Source organism: Schistocerca cancellata, chromosome 7 (genome assembly GCF_023864275.1).
Source record: "Schistocerca cancellata isolate TAMUIC-IGC-003103 chromosome 7, iqSchCanc2.1, whole genome shotgun sequence".
Taxonomy (NCBI): Eukaryota; Metazoa; Arthropoda; class Insecta; order Orthoptera; family Acrididae; genus Schistocerca; species Schistocerca cancellata.
In genome coordinates this window covers 172,256,431-172,283,443 of record NC_064632.1, presented here as the reverse complement: position 1 = coordinate 172,283,443, position 27,013 = coordinate 172,256,431, and the positions used below count along the sequence as shown (strand labels likewise).

The window sequence follows — 27,013 nt, the reverse complement described above, 5'->3', positions numbered from 1 at the left end:
TGATTTTTAGAGCAATCACTGTTACATCATGTTACCTTATGGCTGTTTCTCTTCCATTCCATTATTTTTGTAAAGGTCCAGAAACATTTTGCCTTCCTTGCTTCTACTTCTCCAGCCATTTGCTCCAAATACATTTCCATACCTGTGCATTTCTACAACAACACATGAATTTAGGTATCCCATTGCAATTGTTCTGCCCAATCATATCTGCTTCTGTAATTCTTGTTCAAATTCCTCTTTTACCTCTGATGTACACAGCATGAGGGAAGGGGGTTCCAAACTTGTAATAACATGATGTTGTCCTATTCATTGGTCTTTATCATTCTGTCATTTGTTCTAATTACTACCTCTATCAGTCCATCTCTTACAAACACTCCAGCTTCATACTAGATATCAAGCACAGTCTAACCACAGTTCTCAGTTCAGGCCTTCCTTCACTTCTCCACCCTGTTTCTACCATCCTTGCCACATCCAGTTTTTGTAATTTCATTATGTCATCAGTTTCTTCTTCATCTTCCAATTTTATATATTTAACATTCCAAATTACAATCCTTGTCCATTGCTGTGTCATCTGTCTTTAGATCCATTTCTGATTCCAATGAAAGCTCTTATTTACTGTCAGTTTACTGGGTCTGTCACAGATTCACTTGAGCCCCAATTTGCAGATACATTTCAAGAACCTCAGTAGTAGTCACGGACCACACAGTGTTCTCTTTGTACTTTACTCCTACATTCAGTCTCCAAATTCATGTCATTGCCTATCTCCCTAACTTGGATGAGTGGGTTAGGCTCTGGAGGCCACATCATCTTCTGTAATAGCAATGACACATACACACATTTCTGGTGACTCTTCAAGCAGTAAGAAAAACTTTTAGATCAAGTCCAGTCCTACTACTTACAGTAGTACATTTATATGTTCATCTCATTAACAGAAAAAGATAGCCAAACAAAACTGCGTGTATTTAATTTGATAAGCACCTTCTGAAATAGAAGTCCTGTCTCTATGGAAAAAAATTCTTACTAACCCTCTACACTGAAACATAGGCTTCTGTAGTAACTTTGAAAAAAACTGCTGTGCTTCAAGTAAGCAGTAAAAGAAATCAAAGAGGTATTTGGAAAGAGAATTAAAGTTCAGGAAGAAGAAATAATGCCTTTCACAGGCAAGTGCTGCACCAACAAAGGTTCACAGGAGAGCTTCTGTGAAGTTTGGAAAGTAGAAAACAAGGTACTGGCGGAAGTAAAGCTGTGAGGACATGGCATGAGTCATGCTTGGATAGCTCAGGTGGTAGAGCACTTGCTTACGAATGGCGAAGGCCCCAAGTTTGAGTTTGGGGGCAGCACACAGTTTTAAGTTGCCAGGCAGTTTCAATTATAGTGAAGATAGTTCGATGAACTCTCTGCCAGGCACTTAAATGTGATTTGCAGAGTATCCATGTAGATGTAATTTTAGATGAATGCACTTTCCTATTACGAAATAAGTAATTAGTAGCGACATGTTACAATTTCCTCGGTAACTTCTTGTTGTCTACATGTATGACGGTTCTACAAATTGGTGAGGAAACCGTCACATGTTAGCTTTCAAAAACAATAACAGAGAATCATTGTGAACAGAATGAGATTTTCACTCTGCAGCAGACTGTGCGCTGATATGAAACTTCCTGGCAGATTAAAACTGTGTGGCGGATCAAGATTCGAACTTGGGACCTTTGACTTTCGCGAGCAAGTGCTCTACCAACTGAGCTACCCAAGCACAACTCCAGACCCGTCCTCACAATTTTACTTCCGCCAGTACCTCATCACCTACCTTCCAAACTCCACAGAAGTTCTCCTGTGAAACTTGCAGGACTAGTGCTACTGGAAGAAAGGATATTGTGAAGACATGGCTTAGCCACAGCCAGGGGGATGTTTCCAGAATGAAATTTTCACTCCGCAGCTGAGTGTGCGCTGGTTTTGAAACTTCCTGTCAGATTAAAACTGTGAAGTTTGGAAGGTGAGAGAATAGGTACTGGTGGATGTAAAATTGTGAGGATGGGTCTTGAGTCATGCTAGGTTGGCTCAGTTGGTAGAGCACTTGCCCGTGAAAGGCAAAGGTCCCGAGTTCGAGTCTCGGTCCTGCACACAGTTTTAATCTGCCAGGAAGTTTCAAAACCAGCATACATTCTGCTGCAGAGTGAAAATTTCATTCTGGAAACATCCCCCAGGCTGTGGCTAAGCCATGTCTTCACAATATCCTTTCTTCCAGTAGTGCTAGTCCTGCAAGTTTCGCAGGAGAACTTCTATGAAGTTTGGAAGGTAGAAGACGAAGTACTGGCGGAAGTAAAATTGTGAGGATGGGTCTTGAGTCATGCCTGGGTAGCGCAGTTGCCCACAAAAGGCAAAGATCCTGAGTTCAAGTCTTGGTCCGGCACCCAGTTTTAAACTGCCAGGAAGTTTCAAAACCAGCACACAATCTGCTGTAGAGTGAAGATTTCATTCTGAAAAGCTCTGAGGTTTGCCGATGACATCGTAATTCCATCAGAGGAGGCAAAGAAGTTAGAATATCATTTGAAGGAGATGGATAATGTGCTGAAAACTGGTTATAAAGTAAACATCAACAAAAGTAAAACAACAATCATGAAACATAGAAGAATTAAATCAGGTGATGCTGTCATAATTATATTAGGAAATTAGATGTTAAAAGAAGCAGATGAGTTTTGCTATTTGAACTGAAGTAGAGATGAGTGCAATCAGAAATAGCAAGAAAGGCTTTTCCGAAAAAGAGAAATTTTTCAAGGTTAAATATGTATTTAAGTGTCAGGAAATGTGCTCAAAATCTTGTCTGAAATGTAGCCTTATACAGAAGTGATATGTGGATGACAGACAGTATAGACAAGGGGAGTAACCTGCAGATCACCAGATATGTAAGACATTGACTTGAAGTATGCTACAGAAGAATGTTGATGATTAAATTGGTAGTGAAGAAATACTCACTGGACCAAATTGAGAATAAGAGAAATTAATTACATACCTTGACCAAAAGAAGTGATCAGTTTATAGGACACTTGCTAAGGTATTAAGGAATAGTTAAAATTAGTGATGGAGGAGTGTGTAGGGGGTAAAAATTGCAGAGGGAGATCAGGGTTTGACTACAGTAAGCAGGTTCAGATGGCTGTAGTTTCACAGTAGTTATGCAAAGATGAAGAGTCTCGCACAAAATAGACTAGCTTTGAGAGCTATATTAATCCAGTCTTAAAACCAAAGATCACAACAAGAACATGTCGATATTTGTATTGTCTCTTCAAACTAAGTTTGTTCAGAACAGATAAACTTCTTCCACAAATTATACAAAGCTCATCTAGTGTTCTTGAGAACCACCAAGCAACTGGTGGAAATCCCCCCCCCCCAAATTGCCTACATACACACACACTCACTCACACACACACACACACACACACACACACACACACACACACAAAGAATAGATTCCTATATGTCAAACCCTGAAACCCTGTATTGTGCATGACAAATGCTGAACTCAGTTAGAGGGAGGGGGGGGGGGGGAGAGGGGGGGGGGGAGCTGTTGCCAATGTTGAAATATGTGTACCTTATTGGAGCGACCAACTTCTGTTTACAACTCGTTGTTTCAAATTATATTATCATTTCCAAACTTGTCCTATATGAGCTCGTGTTCCATCTGTAAATCTTTTCCCCATACCAATATTTTCTGCCATTATCATTTAAGGCATATGTTTCACTTTAAGCAGGCTGCTTCATATTTGAAATTATCCACAGGACCACAGGTGTGACAGGCAGGGTGACCGTGAATGGTCGGATGAGGCCATGGAGCGATTTCCGTCGCATCAGCTGCTACATCACGCAGGAGTTTACCATGCTGGACAACCTGACTGTGCACGAGAGTCTCGAGTTGGCAGCAAGACTCAAACTTGGGCCAGGCTGTGACCGCAATCTTGTAGTATGTATTTTGCCTGTCTTCTATCCTTACAATGTCCCATGCAAATTTTCCATCAATGGAAACAGTGCCAGAAATCTTCCTCTGTGAGCTCCATGATGATGTGTTCTGCTTTTTCTTGCACTGTTTCAACAAACTGAAACCTTGTTCCTTTTAATGTAGATTTGACCTTGGGGAATAGACAAAAGTCACAGGGTGCCAGGTCATGTGAATAAGATGGGTGGTCTACCACTGGGATGCTGTACTTTGCCATAAACATATTATCAGGCAGTGTGGTACGAGCTGGTACATTGTCTTGATGCAGAACTCATGACTTGTTCTTCCACAATTCAGGCCATTTTTTTCTTATTTTCTCATGAAGTTGAGCAAGAACCTCAAAGTAGGAATGTTGATTAATAGTTTGACACTCAGGAACTCAGAGAAGATACATAATTCCATGAATATGGAAAAAAAATCGTCACTGATTTGAATCTTGATTTGCTCATTCGAATTTCTTTTGCTCTTGGTGAAGTTGGACCCTTTCAGTGCATGGATTGGTGTTTAGTTTCGGGATTATAAGTGAAAAACCAATATTTGTCAAATGTTATCACTCTTTCAAGAAACTGAGATCATTTTTGATGGTACTGAAACTGTTAGTACAAAAATTTTGAAATACTACTTTTTGTTCAATCATGAGAATGTTTGGCACTAGTTTCACACATCCTTTTCTCATGTTAAATTACTTACATAAAATTTGTCTTACACGTTCTTTGTCAGTTCTTACAGTTTCAGCAATCGGATGAATACACAAAAAATGGTTAGATTGAATTGGATTACATACTTTTTCGATATTTTCATATTCTTTTGATGTTGAAGGATATCCTGGGTATGAGTCATCTCCAATGTCTTCCCAGTCATCCTGGAAATTTTTCAACCCCTCAAAAACTCATGTAAGTGATAACCAGTCTTTGCCATACAGTTGTTTTAGTAAAAGGTAGGTTTCAATAACAGTTTTTCCAAGTTTCATATGGAACTTCTCAACAATAAGTTGCTCTGTTATTATGCTTATCATTTCTTTGGAAAAACAAAACAACAGCTCTTACAGAAAGGCCATGGCCACACTGATTTGTCTACAGATGCCAGAGAAGCCATATTCAACTGAGAAGGCTTCACATTTCACAGCTATTGGTCACTAACCTTTGGCACACGGGTACTTACTCTATGAGAGCATCACTTCCATTATTTTATAGCCTCACCTCATAAATCACCATAATTCTGTATTTATGTGATCTCCTTTCTCAATAAATTGATGTCTTAGTGGCTGTAGTATTGTGACTTTTTGAATTCTAGTAGAATTTCTAGAAATTGAGTGCAGTCTTCGTGTGTACCAGAACGCCATCACAAACCAAAACATCCAGCAAGTATAGCAATAATGGAAATTCTCGGATGAAGCAAAAAAAAAATCCGAAAATTGTTGATGTGTAATTATATCACATGAAACAATGTGTTTTTGTCATATATAATGCAACTGTCTGCCTGTCAGTCCATCTGCTAAGACCCCTTTTTTCTCAGGAATAGATGGACACATCAAGTTGAATTTAGGTCACATACTAAAGTCTAAGGTCCCTTGGCAGTCTAATAAATATAAGTACAAGTAAAGGAAAAAATCCAAAAATTGTTAATTTGTAATTATATAACACAAAAATAATATATATTTTGTCATTTGTTATTGAACTTCAGACTTAAAATTAAAACATTCTCAAACGTCTTGGAATTTCCAGGACTGATATCTCACCACTATCAATGTCAATAACAGGCAAAAATCATATATATTCTCAATTCCCAAGATGGTTGAACTGTCTTTGTATGTAATTAAGTTTGTACGGATCCTTCGGAGGTTGAGTCCTCCTCACACCTGGCCAATTTTTTGAGATAGAACACACAAACACACACACACACAGCACATTTGTACAGTTACATTGTACATTTGGGACTTATTTTCAGCATGTAGACTGAGGTGAGGGGTTGTCTCAGGTGGATTAGGGAACTGGAAAAAGGAGAGGGGAAATGGGAGGGAGGGTTGAGGAAGAGTAGCTGGTGGCTTGAAGCAAGGCAGCCAGTGTACAAAATAGGAATGCGACATACAGCCACTAGAGCCAGTGATTTTATGCAGCAAATGATGAAAAATGATGTGGGGGATGGATTGGGAGGGGTGACAGAACACAGGAAAGAGAGGTTTGGGCGGAGTGTGTGGATGTAGAGGGTTAACAGAGATTGAGGTTAGAAGGATTCTGGATCCCCACCACCAGCTTTTCTTAGGTACATAGATGAGAGTTATCCTTGCATCACATCCTTTGTTACTATAATCCTCCTGGCTACCATCTTTACTAATTCCGATCCCCCACACCCACAGCCCAGCAGTCTCCCCTTTCATTATTGCTGATATTTCTTTAATGTTGGAGACATCGTTAGAGGCTTTAATGACTGAGGAAGCAGCTCAGCAAACAAGCTCAGCAAATAGAACTGTTTATACAAATCCACGCATCTGTCAGTTTGTGACATCATCAGATCGCTGCTGTTCTGTCATCCCTTCCCAGTCCACTCCCCCATGTGACTGTCATTATGTGTTGCACAAACTCACCGTCTCTGGTGTCCATGAATTTCATTCCTATCTCGTACACCTCCTCACTGAGCTGTCAACCACCCTTCCCAATGTTTCCTTCTGCTCCTAAAGACCTTTCTTCTCTCATCCACTCCACATGACACAACCCCTCCAACTCAGTCTAGCTGCCAAATGCCAAACTCCAGTCCTGGCATTGTGCATTCAGCTGATACATTTTACTGTACAACTGTAGATGTGCTCATATGTATGTCTGTACTCTAGCTCAAAAAAGGATTCAACATAAAGCTAGTGAAGCTTTCACTCTTTTCTGTGTCCCTGTCAGCGACTCAACACTTCTACTATTCAGAGAGTTGTTACTTTTACTCTTAAATTGTTCTTCTATTTTAATGTGCCTGTTCCTTGTCTTTCACTTGTCAACTTTTACTGCTTAAGTATTCAAGTATTGTCTGTTGCTATTATTTAATTGATGACAATATTCATTGGCAATCTCCATTAATTAAGTGCCAGGGTGTCTTGCCAGTTTAACCCTTTAAGTAAACCTGGTAATATATATACTACTGGAGTTACTAATTTTAATTTTTTGCACCTGATTCATTGGCACGAATATTTACCATCCAATACTTCATAGTAGACTTAAAAATACATAATAAATTGAGCAGGTTTATTCATTACTATTCCCAAAGAGTACATACTGACATGCATTTCATTGTTAAACTAGAATAAACCTTTTCTCACTTAAAGGGTTAGCTACCAAATAGAATCCTTACTTTCCTTTTGATACCTGTCAGTACTGTTGGTTCTGAAAGATAGCGATTGTCTCTGTTTGTTGTCAAATAGAAAGAAGAATACTTATATTTTAATGATTCTGTCAGTGTAATTTTTATGCCACATATACTATAAGATCTTCATGAAATCATCCATATTTTGTAGGTGAACTACATTTTAAGACTGATGAATCTGCAAGACAGCTTGAATACTAGAGTGAAGAATTTATCAGGAGGAGAAAAGAAGAGATTATCAATTGGTGTTGAATTAGTTACTAATCCTCCAATCATGTTCTTTGATGAACCAACAAGGTAAAATAAAAAAAATTAATTTTTCTCATTCAAACAACATCATAACTACTTCTTTTCCTTGATTACTTATTTTCTGCCATGAATTTAGCATAGAGTTCATTTGGTAGTCCTTTATTGGATCTTTGTTAGTTTAAGTGTGAAGTTATGCCTAAGAATGGATTGTCAATAATGTATAGATTAGTACTTCAATTCAATCCAGGGAAAATAGTTTTGAAGAAGGGGAAGATCTTATGCCAAACTACAAAATCATTTTAGGCAAAACTGTGGAGTATATCCTGCTTCATCCAATATTCATACCATAGTGAAGATCTTTCACAGTGTCTTACATAATGTAAATTAGTGTATAATAACATATAAAATACTATCTCAGTGGAAAATTTCATAAGATGCATTAACAAAAACTGTGGCTGCATTATTGTGGAGAAGACTCACTGATTTCTTGAAATTGTCAATAACAATTCTCTAAGTTATCCCTGTAGAAGACCCAGGTGCACAACATGTCCAATCCACCCACCCAGCACTTCCTACTCCTGTTCTTTCACATGCTTATCCTAACCCATCAAAGCCTCAGCCACCAGTGAAAGCAGCAATGTTATACACCAACTCTGCTGTGATCATTGCACAGGTTTTTATACTGGTATGACTACCAACCAGCTGTTGACCAGGATGAAAGACCACTGCCAAACTTTGGCCAAAAGCATGGTAGACCACCCTGTGGTACAACATGCAGGTGGATATAATGTGCTTGATTACAGTGGATGCTTCACAACCCAGGCCACTGGGATCCTCCCCTCCACCACCAGCTTTTCTGAACTGTGCAAGTGGGAGTTATCCTTACAATACATTCTTCGTTCCTGAAATTATCCCAGCCTCAACCTATGGTAATGTACTGTCCCACACCCTCTACCCAACAGATTCCGCCCCTTCTGTCCTGTATCACTGCCTCCCTATTTATCCTACTTATGTTCTATCACCCCCATCGTGTGCTGCCCTGTGACAATGCACCTACCCATCTTTCCCATTCACTGCCCCTGCCCCCCCCCCCCAACCCCCTTGTCCCACAGCCTTCTGACACTGTGCCTGGCACTCTTGTCATGTCTCTAGTCCTTGCATGCTCCACCAGACAGCACTCTTCTCTCCCCCCACCTGTATCATGCTATCCCTCCTTCTTCCTTCACTGCCCCACTCCAGATTGTCACTTAGCATGACAAATGCATTCCAGACCAAGCTGCCAGAGATGGTGATCACGTGTGCGCGAGGTGTGCTTGCTTCTGTGAATGTGTGTGTGTTTTCTTTTCTGAAGAGGGCTTTGGTCAAAAGCTAAATGTGTAACAGTCTTTTCATTATGCATGTCTGCAACTCAGCATGGCATCTTTACAGTGAGTAGCAATCTGTCCTCTTCCTAATACTGTTGATACTTTGAGTTTAACCTTCAGTCAGTAAATTTCTAAGAATTTGAAAATACAAACATCTTCAAATCAATAAAAACATTGATTTACATTTTGATGTGCAATAAATAAGACAAAAGTTAACAATGTTGTCAGTCTTGCTTGTGTGTATATCCATGATTCCAAAGTTGCACAATTCTTTGCACCTTCTTCCCAGTCTAAAGGCATGTGTTCTATTCTGCAGGGTTATTCATAAGTACCTCCAGGGTTTCAGAAAACAACTGCATAAAAAACTACAAGACATACAGAAAAATGATGGATATTGGCAGACAGAGCACATCTCCAAGTTTTGATTTGCAATAGGTGCTGTGGTACAGTTGCAGAAGTGTTAAAACATCTAGGCAAATCATCTGCTCCATATTAATTCATGTCTGCATATAGGCAACCTGATGAACAGATTTCCAAAGTGGGCTGCTGTTGTTGCTGCAGTGACATCAGTGACTTGCACACTCACCCTCTTCTGCCCATATTGACATTTGCTGCATCGCAAACAGTGCCCATATGGACACTGATAATTAAGCTAAAAACTTGGACAGATGCTCTATCCACTGATATGTGTCTGTTTTCTGAATTCTTGTAGTTTTCATGCAATAGTCTTCTGAAACCCTGGAGGTACTTATGAATAACCTTGTACTGATGGCATATTGATATCTCCTCCTATGGCATGCTCACAGAATTGAAGTGTGATTATTTTACAAGCTTTTAGCCCTGTCTTTCACCCATTTGGCCCAGATTGTTTCACATTCTTACTCTGTATTTATATCATTAGACATTACTGAGTTCTGTATATAAAAAGTGTTCAGTAAATCATTCCCCTTCTGCTCACAATCATACCTGGCTCCCCAAAGTTGTAATATAGAAAGAGCCAAAAACTGTATGGACATTTTACGGAAAAACTATGTAAACATAATAATACTAAAATGATATAACATAAAATATGAATGCCATTCACCTTCGGCTGTACCCTTCTTCAAAATGGATATCGTCAGTTTCCAGTCACTTGTGATTATGGCAAAATGATACTCAAGCAACCTTTGTCAAAATGTCCACTAAAACTGATGCACATATATTTCATTTTCTTCCATAGGTTCTGTTGTTATGGCTGATATAACAGAACATCCTCAAGTAAGTGCCAATGGTTGATGTCTGACAGTACTAAATCGAATTTAATGTGGGGGGAAGGCATTAGTATCTCATCTTCCAGTGTCTTTGAGGACTGTCATCAAAGTAAATTCATGTATCTAGGAGGCAAAGAAAATTCCTCATGCACACAGAGTGTATGAATTGTGAATAAAATAGATGTATGAAGGATATTTAGGTACATTTAGCTTCAAATAATCATTCATTTAAGCCTCCATATGAAAAACACACCATACATTATTTCACCATAAATCAGCTTCCTCTTCCACATATACTTGCAAACTGTTTCTGTGCCAACTGACAAAATTATACCAAATTGGCTGGTGTGTTCAACTGTGTGTCATAACAGCAAACTGTTTCTCTTGCAATCCTATCACCCTAGTTCCCAAATCACTTAAGTATTGTGAATAAAATAGATGTATGGAGGATATTTAGGTACATTTAGCTTCAAATAATCATTCATTTAAGCCTCCATATGAAAAACACACCAGACGTTATTTCACCATAAATCAGCTTCCTCTTCCACATATACTTGCAAACTGTTTCTGTGCCAACTGACAAAATTATACCAAATTGGTTGGTATGTTCAACTGTGTGTCATAACAGCAAACTGTTTCTCTTGCAATCCTATCACCCCAGTTCCCAAATCACTTACAGTATTGGTCACAGTAATCTTCATTTCTTCTGTGTACAAGACTTGTGTTGTTCATTCGAGGATAGAATCGAATAGATTTATTCATCTCATAACATACAATTTCAAATCATGTTGATTTGATGTGTTTGATATACATCAGGATTTTAACATTATGTTAAATACAATTCTGAGATATTGCTACACAATTACACCTACAGTTTCCAGAATACAAAAATAAATGTTTAATTTTATTGTTCAAGCTGTAAATCTGTCCTCAAGGAATTCTTAAATAAAACAATAACACTTGTCTACCAGACGAGTCCAGAGTAATCTTTTCAGTGAACCTGCTTCATGTTAAATATATTACTGCCTTTTATTTTATTGTAAATTTTTAACCCCATATACTCTGGTGTTTGGGTATAGAGCTTTAAATGGTGTGTTGGGAGTTAAAAATTCTCTCTGTGGTGAGTGCTTTAGTTGTGGGCAAAATAGAGAGTTATGTGTATATTGATTTTTATATAGCAACAATATCTCATGTACATAAAGGTTAGAATAAATATAGTGTTTTTAGTAGTAGTTGTTGTAGTATTTAATACTAGGAGTCCTTGACACTTGCAGAATTTCCCCAGAAGATTATGCCATAATGAATAATTGACTCAAGCAAACAAGAGTGATAGACTATCTTTCTGGTGTCTATGCTTGTGGTACCTGACAAAATATATACTGCAAAATCAACACTGTTAAGTTTATTTGCTAAGCAGTCTCTTTATACCTTCTAGTTTAAATTTTATCAAGATTTAGCCATCATAACTTCACAGGCTTTGCTTCTGTGATATCCTGGTCATTGCAAAGTACCTTTATTTTACTTCATTCAAATGATTTAGCTTCGAACTGCATCATTTTGGTTTTAATTATAGTTACTTTCAGGCCATTTTGATGAAACAAAGAACAAAATTTCTCTAAAGTTTTTATGGCATTTCCCAGAAGTCTTTCAGGCACTCGTTTTCAATTAGACATCATGTATCATCAGTAGATAAAACTGAATGAGCATCAGTAGCATGTGGTAGGTTGTCTATGTAGAAAAGGAACAGATAGGATCCAATATTGAACTCTGCAGGACTTCTTGGCCAATTGTGTTCCAGTTTGAGGAGTAATTTCTTGCATTTGAGGTTATAATTACTCTTTGGTTTCTATTTCTTAAGTTAAACGTGAACCATTCTAAAGCATTGTCTCTGATTCCATATATATGTAATTTATGTAGAAGTAAGGCCTGGTTCATTCAATCAAAAGTTTTTGTCAGATCACAGAATATTCTTGTGGCCTTCCCATCTGTATCTAATGAGGAGAATATCTTTTGAGTAAACTCATTGATTGCATTTACAGTGCTTTTTCCTTGTTGGAATCTGAACTGATTTTTAAAAATTATGTCATTTGCAGTAAGAAATTTTTGAATTTGTTTTGCTACAGTCTTTTTGAACACTTTAGAAAGTACCAGCAGAAGAGAGATAGGGCAGTAATTCTCCACTTCTCCTGTCAAACACTTTCCAAATAGTGGTTTTATCTCAGCATATTTTAATACATTGGGGAAATATCCCTGCTCAAAAGTTGGTTTATGATAAATGACAGTGGTTGTGAAATGATATTATCCACTCTCTTGATTACAGATGTGGGTATTTCATCCCACCCAGATAAGCTTTTGTTTTTTAAAGACAAAGTTTTTTGTTCCAAGTCAGCTGGCCACCAGGAAGAACAACCACTACCAAATTGTGGCCAAGAGCAAAGTTCATCACATTGTGGTACAATATGCAGCTGAACATAACATGCTCGATTTTATAGCTGCTTCACTACCTGAGCCATCTGGATTCTCCACACCACCACCAGCTTTTCTGAACTGCACAGCTGGGACTCATTCTTACAACATGTTCTCCATCCCTGAAATTATCTCAGCCTCAGTGTATGGTAACATACTGTCCCCATATACTCCATTAAATTGTTTCCACCCCCTCTGTCCTGCACCTTCTCCCTACTCTCACCTCCCACCCTCTCTGTGTGCTGTCCTCTGCTAACACACCCATCCATCTTTCCCCACTCCTCTCCTTTTTCGCTTTGTTCTCTTCCCCCTCCCCAACTCCCTGCCCCACAGTCTCCCAACATTGTGCCTTTTGGCAATCTAGTCCCTGCACACTCTGCCAGACAGCACTCCCCCCCCCCCCCCCCCCCAATACACTGCTATCCCTTCCCCTTCTCTGCCCCTTCCAAACTGCTGCTTATATGCTCGTGACAACTGCATTCTGGCGCAAGCTGCCAGAGATGACAATCATATGTCCGTGAGGGTGGACTTCAATTTGCTCACTGATTTACTAATCATAAGCAACACTATCATACCATTTTTAATTATTGTCTGTTAAAGGAATGTCACACTACAAATTGAAGTTGTATTTCAATCAAGTTTCTAAAGGCATAACAAACATACAATCTACTAAGGCAATTACAAACATACTTTCTATTAATGCATATGTATATGTTTTTAGTGCCAACTAATCTTCAATCTTGACCTGTAGCACAGTATTACCATCACGGAAGACAGTTTGCTGTTTTCCAGTTACCTTCCAAAATTTTCAAATCATCTTCTGCTATGAACAGCTGCATAGTAAGTTTTTCTATTTTTTTAAACTTCTGCATTGACCAAATAAGATCACACAACTTCAATACCCCTTCTTTCTTTGTTGGTTCCTGTTTTTTCAGTACACTTTCATCTGCTCCCTGAGTCATCTTTTCCTTTCTTTTGTTTGTTATTCCTGATTTCATAGTATTTTTGCATTGAAAGCCTTCTAAATTTAGTGTTTTATTCTTAAAAAAGATGCGTTTCGATATTTCCAGCTCTTCGATTGTTTCTTTCTTGTTCTTTTCTTGTTTCTGTAACCCATACTATTGTTGAATTTTATAATAAATACCAGAATATTTGCTATATTAGCCTATTCTCACTCATTTGGTAGAAGTTGTAGAGGTTTTGCAGTTGATGGTTGTAAGGAGGGTTGGTTGTGTAAAATTTTTACAATAACCATTATTTATTAATAGTGGCTGCTTGTTATGTAAATGGCAATTAGAATAACTGTGGTCTGGATCTTGTAACTTTAGACTCCTTCTTCGGGGTTGCAATGTCTGTGCAATATGAAAAATAATTCAAACTACCAAATGCTACTGAATAACAGTTACAGCTTCTTCTTTTATATGTGTATATTGTCTCTCATTTGCAATACATACACCCCACATTACAGCTACTGACAGAACAAAAGCTCCCAACAGTTGTGAACATAACTCAGTCTTTTTCACTCAAGACCTGTCAGACAAATCCAACTTCAATTTTCCTGACATCATTCTATTGTCAGGATTTCCAAGGTTTCATGGGCAATAGTGCATCTCCTTGTCAGGATCATTGTCATCATGGAGTAACTGCCCGAACAGCAAATGCCACAAAGTGCAGAAACGCTGTCAGACATTGTCCCCCCCAATACTCTGTGACCATTTCATCTCACAGTGCATAACAAAAGACATGAATTCCTGTGCACCATACATGGATTGAAACTGACTACTACCCTAACATTAGAAACACATTGAAAATGTCGTGACCGCCATTCATCGGCTAGAGAAAAGAAGAGGTAACACATCAATTTCCCCAGACCAATATGTTACACTTCAGTGTGTCCAAAGATTAACCTTCACTTTGCGATTACTTTTGATATTTTCTGTGTATTTTAATAGATCTTCTCATTACTTCTCATTTCCTAACTATCTGTGGTTTATATTGCAACAATTATTTTTCTAACACTGCATCTTTCAAGACCTCTGTTCTGCCTAAAATATAGTTCACTGCCAAGCATTCACTTAGATATAAACAAGCTGGCGTTTCCATTGTGGTACAGTGTTTTAGTTTTATAACAACAAAAATGATCAATTTTTGACAAAAAATTTAATTGGATAGATAAAAAACCTACTCACCAAGTGATGGCAGAACACACACATAAAACAGGGTTGTAATTAGGCAAGCTTTTGAAGCCAGTGGCTCCTTCTTCAGGTAGAATTAGTCCTAATTACAAGCTGCTTTTATGTGTGTGTTCTGCCCCCAGTTGGTGAGTGTTTTAGTTTTGTATTACTAGATAAATTTCTTATTGTACATGCTTTTAGTTAAATCAAGTGATCATGCACTAATTTGTGCATCCAAATTTTGACATAATAAATTAATATTTGATTGTTTTATGAAAATGCTACCATTGGACACTATGTCATTTCGTAGAAAAGCATATCCTCCTTTCCGTTTTACTTGCATCTACAGCAAATTTTTGTGGTCCATTCTGATAAATGTTTTCTCCAAAAAATTTAAATTTAGTAACTCATTTTATTTCATCTATTTGTGTTTCTATGTATTTTAGTATAATTTTTATATTTGTCTTTAGTGGAGAATTCTGTCAGCACTTAAAGGAAAAATGCTGCTTTAATAAAAAGTGGCATTTTTTTACACTTAAAATGTTGAATGTCATCTTCGCTTAGTATATGGTATCAGCTGATGCATTAAGCATACAAGATGTATGTATTTTAGGAAATATTTGTAATATTTTAAGTGTTATTTGTTTATTCCAGTGGGCTTGACAGCATATCATCTGTACAAATGATATCTCATTTAAAATCTCTGGCAGCAGGTGGCCGAACTGTGATATGTGTTGTGCATCAGCCGAGTTCTAGGTTATTTCAAATGTTTGATGACTTGCTCATCATGTCAGATGGTCAGTGTATTTATAATGGCTTCATCAGTAATATGATTGAAACTTTTGAAGCTGCTGGATTTCACTACCCCATGTATTATAACCCAGCTGACTTTGGTAAGTTAAGCACACATTTGTGGTGTATTACACATCTTTATAGTATCTTTGTTACTTCTTTGAAAAAGCAACTTGTGTTATTGATAAAATGACATAGCTTAAAGCTTTTGTCTGGTCTATGTAACTGAAATCATTGATTTTCCTTAACTGTCAGTTTAGGGTTTTGCAAAGGGCAGTGTCTTTGAATTGATGGTTATCCATTATGAGAACTCATTAGATGTTCACACAGTACTAGCACTGTAACCTGCTGCAGGAGTTGTGGTTGTTAGGCACTATTGTGCTCCATTAGTAAGCACTCTTATTATAATCAAAAGTGAAATACTGAACAATTTTACCTACAAATGTGCATGTGACTTCAATACTGAACATTCCTTGGTAAAAATGCCTTCTGTTCCAGTAATGATAGATATAGTAGAATAACTGATTGTCATATGCAAACTGAGAACAAAGTTGCTACTATCAAACACAAAATTGATGGGCATGTGGCTTATTGACTAACAGAGGAATGTTTGAATAATCCAGCACTGATTATTCTTGATATCCTAAAGACTATTTTCAGCTCAATTTTAACAAGCCAAAGAATCCTAAGATTTTAATAATAATAAAACATTTGAAAAAATGGGTCACATGTATTGTGAAATGATTTGTCTAAAAGTAAGAAATGAAATAGATTAGAGAAACATTTGATACACCATTGAACAATGTTCAAAATCATTTACAGCAAATGAGGATGCATGATCTACATAATCCACAGATAAATATACTCTAGAACTCTTTAAAACTCTAACATTTTAAGTTAAATATCAAACTTTAATTTCTCAATTAGCACCTCATTTGCTGTTAATTTTTTCAAGTATCATTCAAAGGCATGTCAAATATCTCTCATGTGTTTCATTTCTTATGTTTAGACAAATCATTTCACAAAATATTTGACCTTTTTTCTCAAATGTTTTCATTGACAGTTAAAACTTTTTTGTGCAAAATAGTTAGGCCTTGAAGAGATGAACTTTCTAACATTTCATTTATGCTCAAGTAAGTAATAAAGTTTTTATCAATTAGCCTGATTACTTTTAAGTAGTTAAACTATTTTTTTGCGAAAGCAGACCTCATGCTGGTCAGTTTGATACCCCATTTGTCCATTTTCTATTTTTCATTCGGTTATGAAAATTCAGACAAAAATGCATTGTGTAATTTCTAGGGAGTCTTGTTTTCACTCCACTCAAACATCTGGTCAAAAACGATTTTCTTTTATGTCAGATTTAATTGTGTTTTAAAATGCTTTCTAAGAAATTATTGCTATTAATTGGTCAATGTGCTGAATGACAGACTATGGGAGAAAAGAGAAGATTAAGAGAGACTCTGTAAATGACCTGTATAAACAGAAATGTTTCAGGAAGAAAAGAAGAATTTGTTAAAATCAAATATTATCAATTTTTAATTGACCTTAACAATACCTGAGAAGGAAAGTTGCTACTCACCATATAGCAGAGATGCTCAGTCATGGTAGGCACAATAAAAAGATTCACACACTCATAGCTTTCGGCCATTAAGGCCCTTGTCAGCAGTAGACACACATACACACATGCACACACACACTGACGCAAACACAACTTGCACACACATCTGCAGTCTCAGAGAGCTGAAACTGCACTGCAAGCAGCAGCACCAGTGCGTGACTGGAGTGGTGACTGAGTGGGGGTATGGAGGAGGCTGGGGCGGGGAGGGGGAGGGATAGTATGGTGGGAGTGGCAGACAGTGAAGTGTTGCTGTTTAGACGGTGGGCAGGAGAGAAGGTCCGGAGGGGGGAGGGGTAAGTAGTGGAAAGGAGAGAAATAAAAATAAAAATAAATTAAAAGACTGGGTGTGGCTGTGAAATGACGGCTGTGTAGTGCTGGAATGGGAACAGGGAGGGGTCTGGATGGGCGAGGACTGTGACTAATGAAGGTTGAGGCCAGGAGGGTTATGGGAACATAGGATGTATTGCAGGGAAAGTTCCCATCTGCGCAATTCAGAAAAGCTGGTGTGGGTGGGAAGGATCTGTATGGCACAGGCTGTGAAGCAGTCATTGAGATGAGGGGTATCACATTTGGCAGCGGTTTCAGCAACAGGATGGTCCACTTGGTTTTTAGGCACAGTTTGTCGGTGGCCATTCATGCATACAGACAGCTTTTTGGTTGTCATGCCTACATAGAATGCAGCACAGTAGTTGCAGCTTAGCGTGTAAATCACATGACTGGTTTCACAGGTAGCCCTGCCTTTGATGGGATAGGTGCTGTTAGTGACCGGACTGGAGTAGGTGCTGGTAGGAGGCTGTATGGGACAGTTCTTGCATCTAGGTCTATTACAGAGGCATGAGCCATGCAGTAAGGGATTGGGAGCAGGAGTTGTGTAAGGATGGACGAGTATATTGTGTAGGTTCGGTGGACAGCGGAATACCACAGTAGGAGGGGTGGGAAGGATAGTGGGTAGGACATTTCTCATTTCAGGGCACAACGAGAGGTAATCGAAACCCTGATGAAGAATGTAATTCAGTTGCTCCAGTACCGGATGGTACTGAGTTGTGAGGGAAATGCTCCTCTTTTGCCGGACTGTGGGACTTTGGGAGGTGGAGGGAGACTGGAAAGATAAGGCACAGGAGATTTGTTTTTGTACAAGGATGGGAGGATAATTATGGTCAGTGAAGGCTTCAGTGATACCCTCAGTATATTTAGAGAAGGACTGCTCGTCACTGCAGATGTGATGACCACGGGTGGCTAGACTGTGCAGAAGAGACTTCTTGGTATGGAATGGGTGGCAGCTGTCAAAGTGGAGGTATTGCTGGTGGTTAGTAGGTTTGATATGGACGGAGGTACTGATGTAGCCATCTCTGAAGTGGAGGTCAACATCTAAGTTCTCTTTGAATCATCAGGTGATAAACTGTTTATTCCAGTGATACTTTTGGAATAGTTTAAAAAGCATAATAAAATACATCTTTTAGTCCTGTTCATAATGTTTCATGTAGAATTTAGACATTACTCCATAGGGTACATTTATCATATTAGTAAACTTGTAATCAATATGAATTAGGATAGCTTAACACACACACACATTCATACACATACAATTTGTATGCACATGGCCACTGTTAGCTAGGTGTAGGGCTGATGAGAAAAAAGGCACATGTGCAGCTGAAGTGGGAGCAGGAGAGGGCATAGAGATAGGTGGAGGACAAAAACTAGGTTTGCGAGAACAGAGAATATGTTTCAGAGCACCACAGTTTTGTGATGGCCATTCATGTGAACAGACAGCTCATCTGCGATAGTGTGCAGATAGGGTACTGGGAATTTGTAGCTAAGTTGGTAAACAGATGGCTGCTTTCACACATGGCCCTGCTACCCATACCCCTCTTCACCTGAGGTCTCTTGTTTACCCCAATAGTGTACGAGCTGAGATTGCTACTCATTGTTGTCGAGCCCTGCACTCAAGAGATGACTGTGGCCATGTGTATGCGAATTGTGTGTGTATGTAGATTTCTAAATCTGATGAAGAATTTTATGAATATAATAGAGGGAAACATTCCACGTGGGAAAAATATATCTAAAAAGAAAGATGATGAGACTTACCAAACAAAAGCGCTGGCAAGTCGATAGACACACAAACAAACACAAACATACACACAAAATTCTAGCTTTCGCAACCAACGGTTGCCTCATCAGGAAAGAGGGAAGGAGAGGGAAAGACAAAAGGATTTGGGTTTTAAGGGAGAGGGTAAGGAGTCATTCCAATCCCGGGAGCGGATCCCTAAGGTAAGTCTTTCCGCTCCCGGGATTGGAATGACTCCTTACCCTCTCCCTTAAAACCCAAATCCTTTTGTCTTTCCCTCTCCTTCTCTCTTTCCTGACGAGGCAACCGTTGGTTGCGAAAGCTAGAATTTTGTGTGTATGTTTGTGTTTGTTTGTGTGTCTATCGACCTGCCAGCGCTTTTGTTTGGTAAGTCTCATCATCTTCCTTTTTGATGAAGAATTTTGTTTGATAGCTTAATCTACTTTAAAATGTGCCTGTCTGTCACTCTACACTTCTTCTATGTGGTGAGTAGCAGTTTATGCAGTTTATCTTAATTCATATTTTTGTTAGTCCATCCTGAATTTTCCAATATTTAAACAATTACTGACTTATTGTCTATCTACATAAAACTAACAATTTATTCTCAAAAATTTCTCTTTAAGCACTTGAGGTTGCTTGCAAAGAGCGAGGACAAACAATAGAAAATTTGGTCAATTTCTATGTGCAGAAAAATTTTTCAAATGAAGCCCATGAGGAAAAGGATGTTATGGAATTACATGATGCAAAGGAGGAGACTGTTAATGAAGAAAGTAAGTAAAGAGATCCACTTATTTCATAATTCACTTATTCCAAACTCCATGTGTATTTAAAGTTTTGCAGTTTGTGGAAATGTACATTCTTAAACAAAATGAAATGATATGTCTGGCACACTTTTATGAAATAATAGGTAAAATGTTACATGTTACAGCTCGGATGATAAGCAATGGAGAAGCAAATCATGACCCTGCTGCACAAAATATGGCAGTTGTAAGGAAATGGTACTGCTCTTCTCCCTATCCTATTAGCAGATGGAGACAATTTGCTATTCTGTTGCAAAGGTCAATGCGGTGTACATTCCGCGATACGGTATGTGTTTCTATATAACTATACAAAGATTCCATGACTTACCAAACGGGAAAGCGCTGGTAGATATGTGCCTATCTACCAGCGCTTTCCCGTTTGGTAAGTCATGGAATCTTTGTTTTTAATATATTTTTCCCATGTGAAATGTTTCTTTCTATTTTATTTATATAACTATACATGACAATATGAGATGAAAGAAAGGCTTCCTTTATTTATGTCTTTTTCTAGATCTGTATACACCCTATCCTCTAAACTATCAGTTGTTATGAGCAAAGAGTACTCTGTAAATTATATTTTCTTTGTACTATAACTTTCAATAGAGGTGAAAATAAATGTTGTCTCTCTTTTTTGTAGCACTTGGCCTATATAAGATTTGTAACACATGTTGTTGTTGGATTATTACTTGGTACACTATATTATGGGATTGGAAATGATGCTGCAAAAGTGGAAAGTAATGTGGCATGTCTGTTCTTCTTCATCATGTTCCTGTTCTTCTCAAATGCTGTTCCAACCGTTCATGCATGTAAGTATTATGTGTTATAATATTGCACTAGTTTTATGCATTCTGTAATGTGACTAGCCTCTTGCATAACATGGTGAGCAATTTAAATTTCAGCCACTGTCACTTTTTGCTCTTTCAAGTGTGTCCAGTAATTGAAAGAAACAGAGGTTACATTCATCTGCAAGAAAGGAAGCAGAAGTGATACTCAAACATACTGCCCACTGTCAATTGACATCCAACTGTGGATTCTTAGAAGACAGCCTGTGCTCAAACTCTATCTAATCTCAAACAGAATGACTTCTTCCAAGCCAATCAGCATGGTTTCTGGAAACATCCATCACTCACCTCCTGCTTTTCTCACATGAAGCCAAGGATCAAGCTGTCAAGTTGATATAGTATCTTTTGACATCCAAAAAAGTATTAAACACTACCACATCAACACCAATTAACCTAAGTATGATCACGTGGAGCATGGCGTGACTCTTTTCACTAGTCTAAGGATTTCTTTGTATGGAGGATGCAGCAGCAGATTATCTTCGACAGAGAATCATGAACCACTGTAGAAGTAACTTCAGGCTTGCCCAGGAAGCATGTTTGGAGCCTGCAGCTCATATTATTTACTACAATACAATATCAGCGAGTCAGAATTGGGATCAGTCAACTTGAACATATACTTTGGTGTAACAGTTTGTAGGGTTATGAAGTGGAATGATCACATATATTCAATCATGTCTATAAGTGACAGACATCAGTTGATTGTCCGCCCCAGTAGCTGAGTGGTCAGCGTGACGGATTGCCGTCCTCCGGGCCCGGGTTCGATTCCCGGCTGGGTCGGAGATTTTCTCCGCTCAGGGACTGGGTGTTGTGTTGTGTTCATCATCATTTCATCCCCATCCGGCGTGCAGGTCGCCCAATGTGGCGCCGAATGTAATAAGACCTGCACCAAGGCGGCCGGACCTGCCCCGCGTGGGGCCTCCCGGCCAATGACGCCAAACGCTCATCATCATCATCATCATCAGTTGATTGGTAGGATACTGGGAAAATATAATCAGTTTACCGTGGAGATTACTTACAAAACATTTTTGTGGCCCATCCTAGAATACTTCTGAAGTGTGTGGGACCTGTAACAAATAAGACTAAAGGGGATATTGAATGTATACAAAAAAGGCAACATGACTGGTTACACATTTGTTTGACCCAGGGGAGAGCATCACACAAATTCTGAAAAACCTGAACTGGCAGATGCTAGAAGATAGGCACCAACTACTCTGTGCAAGTTTATTTACAGAGAGTCAAGGAACAGTATTAAGTGAGGAATCTAGGAAGATACTACAACTTCTTATGTATCACCCTAATAAGGACTACAAAGACAACATTAGACTAATAACAGTGTCCATGGAGGGATTTAAGGTCATTCTTCCCACCTACCATATGTGAATGTAATGAAAAGAAACCCTAATACGTATATAATAATGGGAAGTACCATCTGTCATACAGTAGTTGTAGAACCACAATTCAGCTTGTAGTAGATAATTAACATTTGTATATGTAGTAATGTTTTCAAGAAGCCTTGTGTCATTAAGAGAATCTGAATATCTTAACATATTCAATTTCTCTGATACGTATCTACAGATATACTTATGTAAAATATAGGAAAGGCAACCAATAGTACTGTTTGCTGTTGTGTGCTCTTATGTTCCAGACATCAGTCAGCTACAGGTGAGTTTCCAGGAATTAGTATTGTTATTGTGCACATATAATTACACAGTTCATTATCTGTTGAAACTAAAAATTTTGTACCCACCATGACTCCAGATGTAATTCTGAATTTTATTCAAACTAACATAAATTTATTCCAAGCTGATTAGTTATGAGAACTTTCAGCAGCACTGAAGTTCAGTTTCTGGTGAACACTCAAGTTGAAACATTCATGGTATGATCTCTCCAGGAGTTTGTGTGGAGGATGGTAAGTGGTCCTGCTTTGCTCCTGGGCATTCAGAAGACAACTGTGGAAGCAAAACAAAACGTTTTGGTGAATTAATATATGGTTATGTTTCAGAAAACATGCATTATCTGAGTTTGAATAGTTATAAGATCATTCACAATGAGGGTGAGGCAGCTGACTCACTGCTGGATGTATGAAACTAATGAACCAGCTTATGTACTAAATGGTACTTCATTTTCCTTTCAAAGGTGAAGCATGTTCATAGGCATGGTAATATGTTTTACACACAGTTCGCATAAGATCATTTCATTCTACATAGCTTACAATACCAAGCATAAAACCAAGAGAAAAGCACTACAAATTACTGTAGACAGATAAGAGTACAATATATTGCTTCTTACAGAAAAATAAAATTATTATGAATTTTTTTAATAAAAACTTTTGAAGGACACAAGTTTCTTAAAAATTATTTGTGTTTTCCAGTTCCTTTAGAAGCATCTGTGTTTCTACGAGAGCACCTGAACAACTGGTACTGCCTCACATCTTACTACTTTGCAAAACTGCTTTCAGATATTCCATTACAGGTAATACACAGTAATATTTATGTGCTGATGTAAAAATTATTAATATAAAATTTGACTGAGTGTTGTATGAACAGGAGAAATGTACTGGTTTCCCAAACTACAGCATAAGGAATAAAAGTTGAAAATTAATGCTGGAAAGACTCAGAAACAGTGACAACTACTATCATTGTAAACATATGACATGTAACAACTTCAGCACTCTGTCTCATGCACTTTTTAGGATCATATTGTCAAATAATTTGCTCATATCTGATAACAGTGTACAGTATACACAACAACTGTTTAAATATTGTGTTCACTTCTGATAGCAAGCAAGTTTGGTTTGCAGAGTTTTTTGTAATGAGTTTACATAAGGAAGACAAGACTCCTAGGGTACAAATAACTAAAATTACTCACAGGGTACAAATAACTAAAATTACAATGAAAGAGTTGTCATCCTCCATAATTGCAGAACATTTGTTAACATGCCAGTCATTGAAGTTTGTGATGGTTCACACAATGTCTTTATAACTGGCGAACACAGCTAGGGCTAGTAGCTATGCTTGAGTCACCGAATTCACAGAAAAGTTTTAGTTTCTTTAGAGTGGTAAGCAATTGTTCCACCTCATGTATTCCCTTAGGTTAGATAACATCATTTTCAGATACATTGTTTTACTAAAATGCTCCCTCACAAATTACTTTTGGGCAGGAATTGCAGAAGTGGAATGACATTCATGATAACTCAAAACTCTTTTCTTTTAATAGATATCTGTAGCCCCTTTCTCAGCCTACTGGATTCCAACAAATGATATATTTCACAATGCCTTGCCTCTGCAGCAGTTAGTGCAGAAATTAATTTGCATTTTGAACAAACTTTCAGACTTTAATAAAAGACAACTTGTAAAGTCAAAATACTTATCAACAAAGCAATAATTCCATATAATGGAAGGGTAAGGGTAACAACCCCCCCTCCCCCAAACACTCACACAGGGCTGCACAGCTACATTGTTCCAGCTAATCTCATTGTATTGGCACTGTGGCTCCAATAGGAAGAGGAGTTGGTTATATTGGGAGAAAGTTGTTGAGCAAGGAAGGAAATGGAGAGGAGGAAGGAGGATTGCAGGGAATGATGGCTGACAGCTGGGAGGGAGAGGCAGCTGGTCCATGGGATAGAAATGTGATACCAGTGAACTCATTCTACTGTAGACATGGAGAGTTGTGCACAGTGGACCGTGACATGGAGGTGCGGGTTGGAAGATACTCTTGGAACAGATGAAGGGTGAGACTGTGGAGAGGAGTCTACTTATCATTGTATCCATAAATGAGGAACATCTTACTCACAATCTTTTCCACCCTCCCAAAGTGGTATTCTGCTGCCTACACATTCTACAAAATATTTGGTCCATCCTATTTAGGTCAGACTCCTATGAAAAACATCGGCACAAGGTCTGTCTGCACATCCCATTCCAGCCGCATCCTACTGTATCATTGGCCACCTGTGAAAGTGTCATGTCATGCACCAGTTCTGCTGTAATTCCTGTCCAGCATTTTGTGTGAGCATGACCACTGACCAGCTGTCCATGTGGATACTTGAGTGTTTGGGAGCCCCATCAGGTCGGATTAAAGGAAGACATTTTTAGTAATGCACAACCTACGTGTGGGAGTCAGTTACTGAGAAAACAGCCATAAGAACTAAGTGGTCAAAAGCAAAAACCATGCACAAAGCGAAAAGGACAAACTTAGAGTAACCTGAAAATGTGAAAGCCAATAATCTTCAACAATGTACAAAAAAAAAAAGCCACAATAGCAAACTGACAAAGGAGCAACCAGTAAGTGAGTAACTGTATGTGAAAGTAACATTGGTAATCAAAAGGCTTCAGAAACATTAACACAACTGGATGGGGATTAATAGGTGCACAGGGTTGAAAATGACCAGACATGTGTTTTTCCTGCTGGAGCAAGGGGGCACATTGTGATGGGAGCATTGTCAGTGGCTCAAGCGGCAACTAAAATTCTGAGGTTTCCTTCCCTGTTGCATCCTAGTGTCCTGTTCATTTGCGAACTGGTCCACATGGTGCTGCAGTTGCTGTTGAGATGTTGATACTGACACTGATTGCAGTGTTGGAGTAAGTGACTCAACCCCCATGGCTTGCCAGATCTGCACCAGTTTGATCATAAGCTGCTGTTGCTTGTTGGACTAAGTGACTCAACCTCCATGGCTTGCCAGTTCTGCACCAGTTTGATCATCAGCTGTTGTTGCTGGTAGTGATGGACTTGGTGCAGGTTGTAATGGCACTATGGCTGTGGCCAGAGTGTGAACCTAGGGACACTGGGAGTCCACAGTGAAGGCCTAAAAGTGTGGTCACTGATGATGTTGGGCTTGTAAATACCCTGTATTGGCTTGATGAGCTGAGATGGCTCCTGGGTATGTCACAGCTGGAATTAGTTACAATGATGGATCAGGTGGTCCTGTAAGGCCACAATGAGTAACACTTGGTATCCCTTATGACAGAGAATATCATACAGTGCCCAAGTTGGCTTCCAGCCAAATGTGTGAACTCACACAGCAGTACCCTGAAGATATTGGGATGTGTAACTTTGGCTTATGGTTCACGGTGTAAGTCACAGCAGGTCCAGGAATATGCAGGCCCATGCCTGTGCGGTACCTCAGCCAGGATTTGTCTGTTTAACTGGAGTGGCCTAGTATGTTGCAAGAAATATTGTTAAGGCTTCTTCAGCAGGAACCCAATACCAGTGCTTTCTTAATTTGTGCCTTCATTGTTCTGATCACTCACTCTGTTGACTGAGTTTGATGCTGGGTACAAAGGGGCAATGGTCAGATCTGTACTCCACTCTCTCAAATCCTGATGAAATGAACTTGGATCTGTTGGATACCAAGGTGTGACTTGCTCCCTCTATGGCAAAAATTGTAACTAGAGATTTGATTTTAGCACGTGCAGTTGTAGAAGCAACTCACATGTCATAAGGAGAATTGGAGAGTGCATTTACCATTGGCAACCATATTGCTCCCTGAAAATAGCTGGCAAAGCTTGTGTGCCCATACTGAACCATGGTGAAAAACTTTGTGCTGGAGCATTTAGTTGTGAATATGAGCCTGGCATGTATGCACTGTGTACTGAACTGTGCTGTCTATCACTAGCCAGTAAACATCACATTGAGCTAAAACTTTCATCCTCAACATCCTCTAGCAGGATATGTGTGGTAACTGAAGGATGTGATATGTGTGGTAACTGAAGGATGCAGACACAGTGCAACATTCAGCATCTTCAGTAAATGACACTACTCCCTGGACAACATTAAGCCTATATAATTTTGGAACTCTGGGTCTGATCCTTTGGGAAAATACTCTGTTCAAACACTTTGCACCACTGACACTACTCTATGCAGCAAGGAGTCTGCTATTCCTCGAGTGGTGATTGAGAAACCTCGCAAGGTGTGGTCCATAAAACACACTACTTCCTGGTGGTCAGATTCAACATTGAAGCCAATGAGGAGATGTGATAATGCATAAGCATTTGCATGCTGTATGGTGAGACCAAATGAATGTCACAATGAGAATTGCTTAAGAGCAATGTCCAACATTGCAAATTC

The 27,013-nt window shown here is 38.7% G+C and overlaps 1 protein-coding gene across 1 annotated transcript in view; it reads left to right on the top strand.

Annotated features, from left to right (window-relative positions):
- Positions 1–27,013, top strand: part of LOC126092152 (ATP-binding cassette sub-family G member 4) — a 334,730-nt gene that overhangs the window by 291,827 nt on the left and 15,890 nt on the right. Inside the window, exons 3-9 of the mRNA XM_049907622.1 lie at positions 3,772–3,952; positions 7,482–7,627; positions 15,488–15,726; positions 19,932–20,078; positions 20,237–20,394; positions 20,746–20,914; positions 23,322–23,422. Coding sequence (XP_049763579.1) covers positions 3,772–3,952; positions 7,482–7,627; positions 15,488–15,726; positions 19,932–20,078; positions 20,237–20,394; positions 20,746–20,914; positions 23,322–23,422 — 1,141 coding nt within the window. The remainder of the gene's footprint in view (positions 1–3,771; positions 3,953–7,481; positions 7,628–15,487; positions 15,727–19,931; positions 20,079–20,236; positions 20,395–20,745; positions 20,915–23,321; positions 23,423–27,013) is intronic.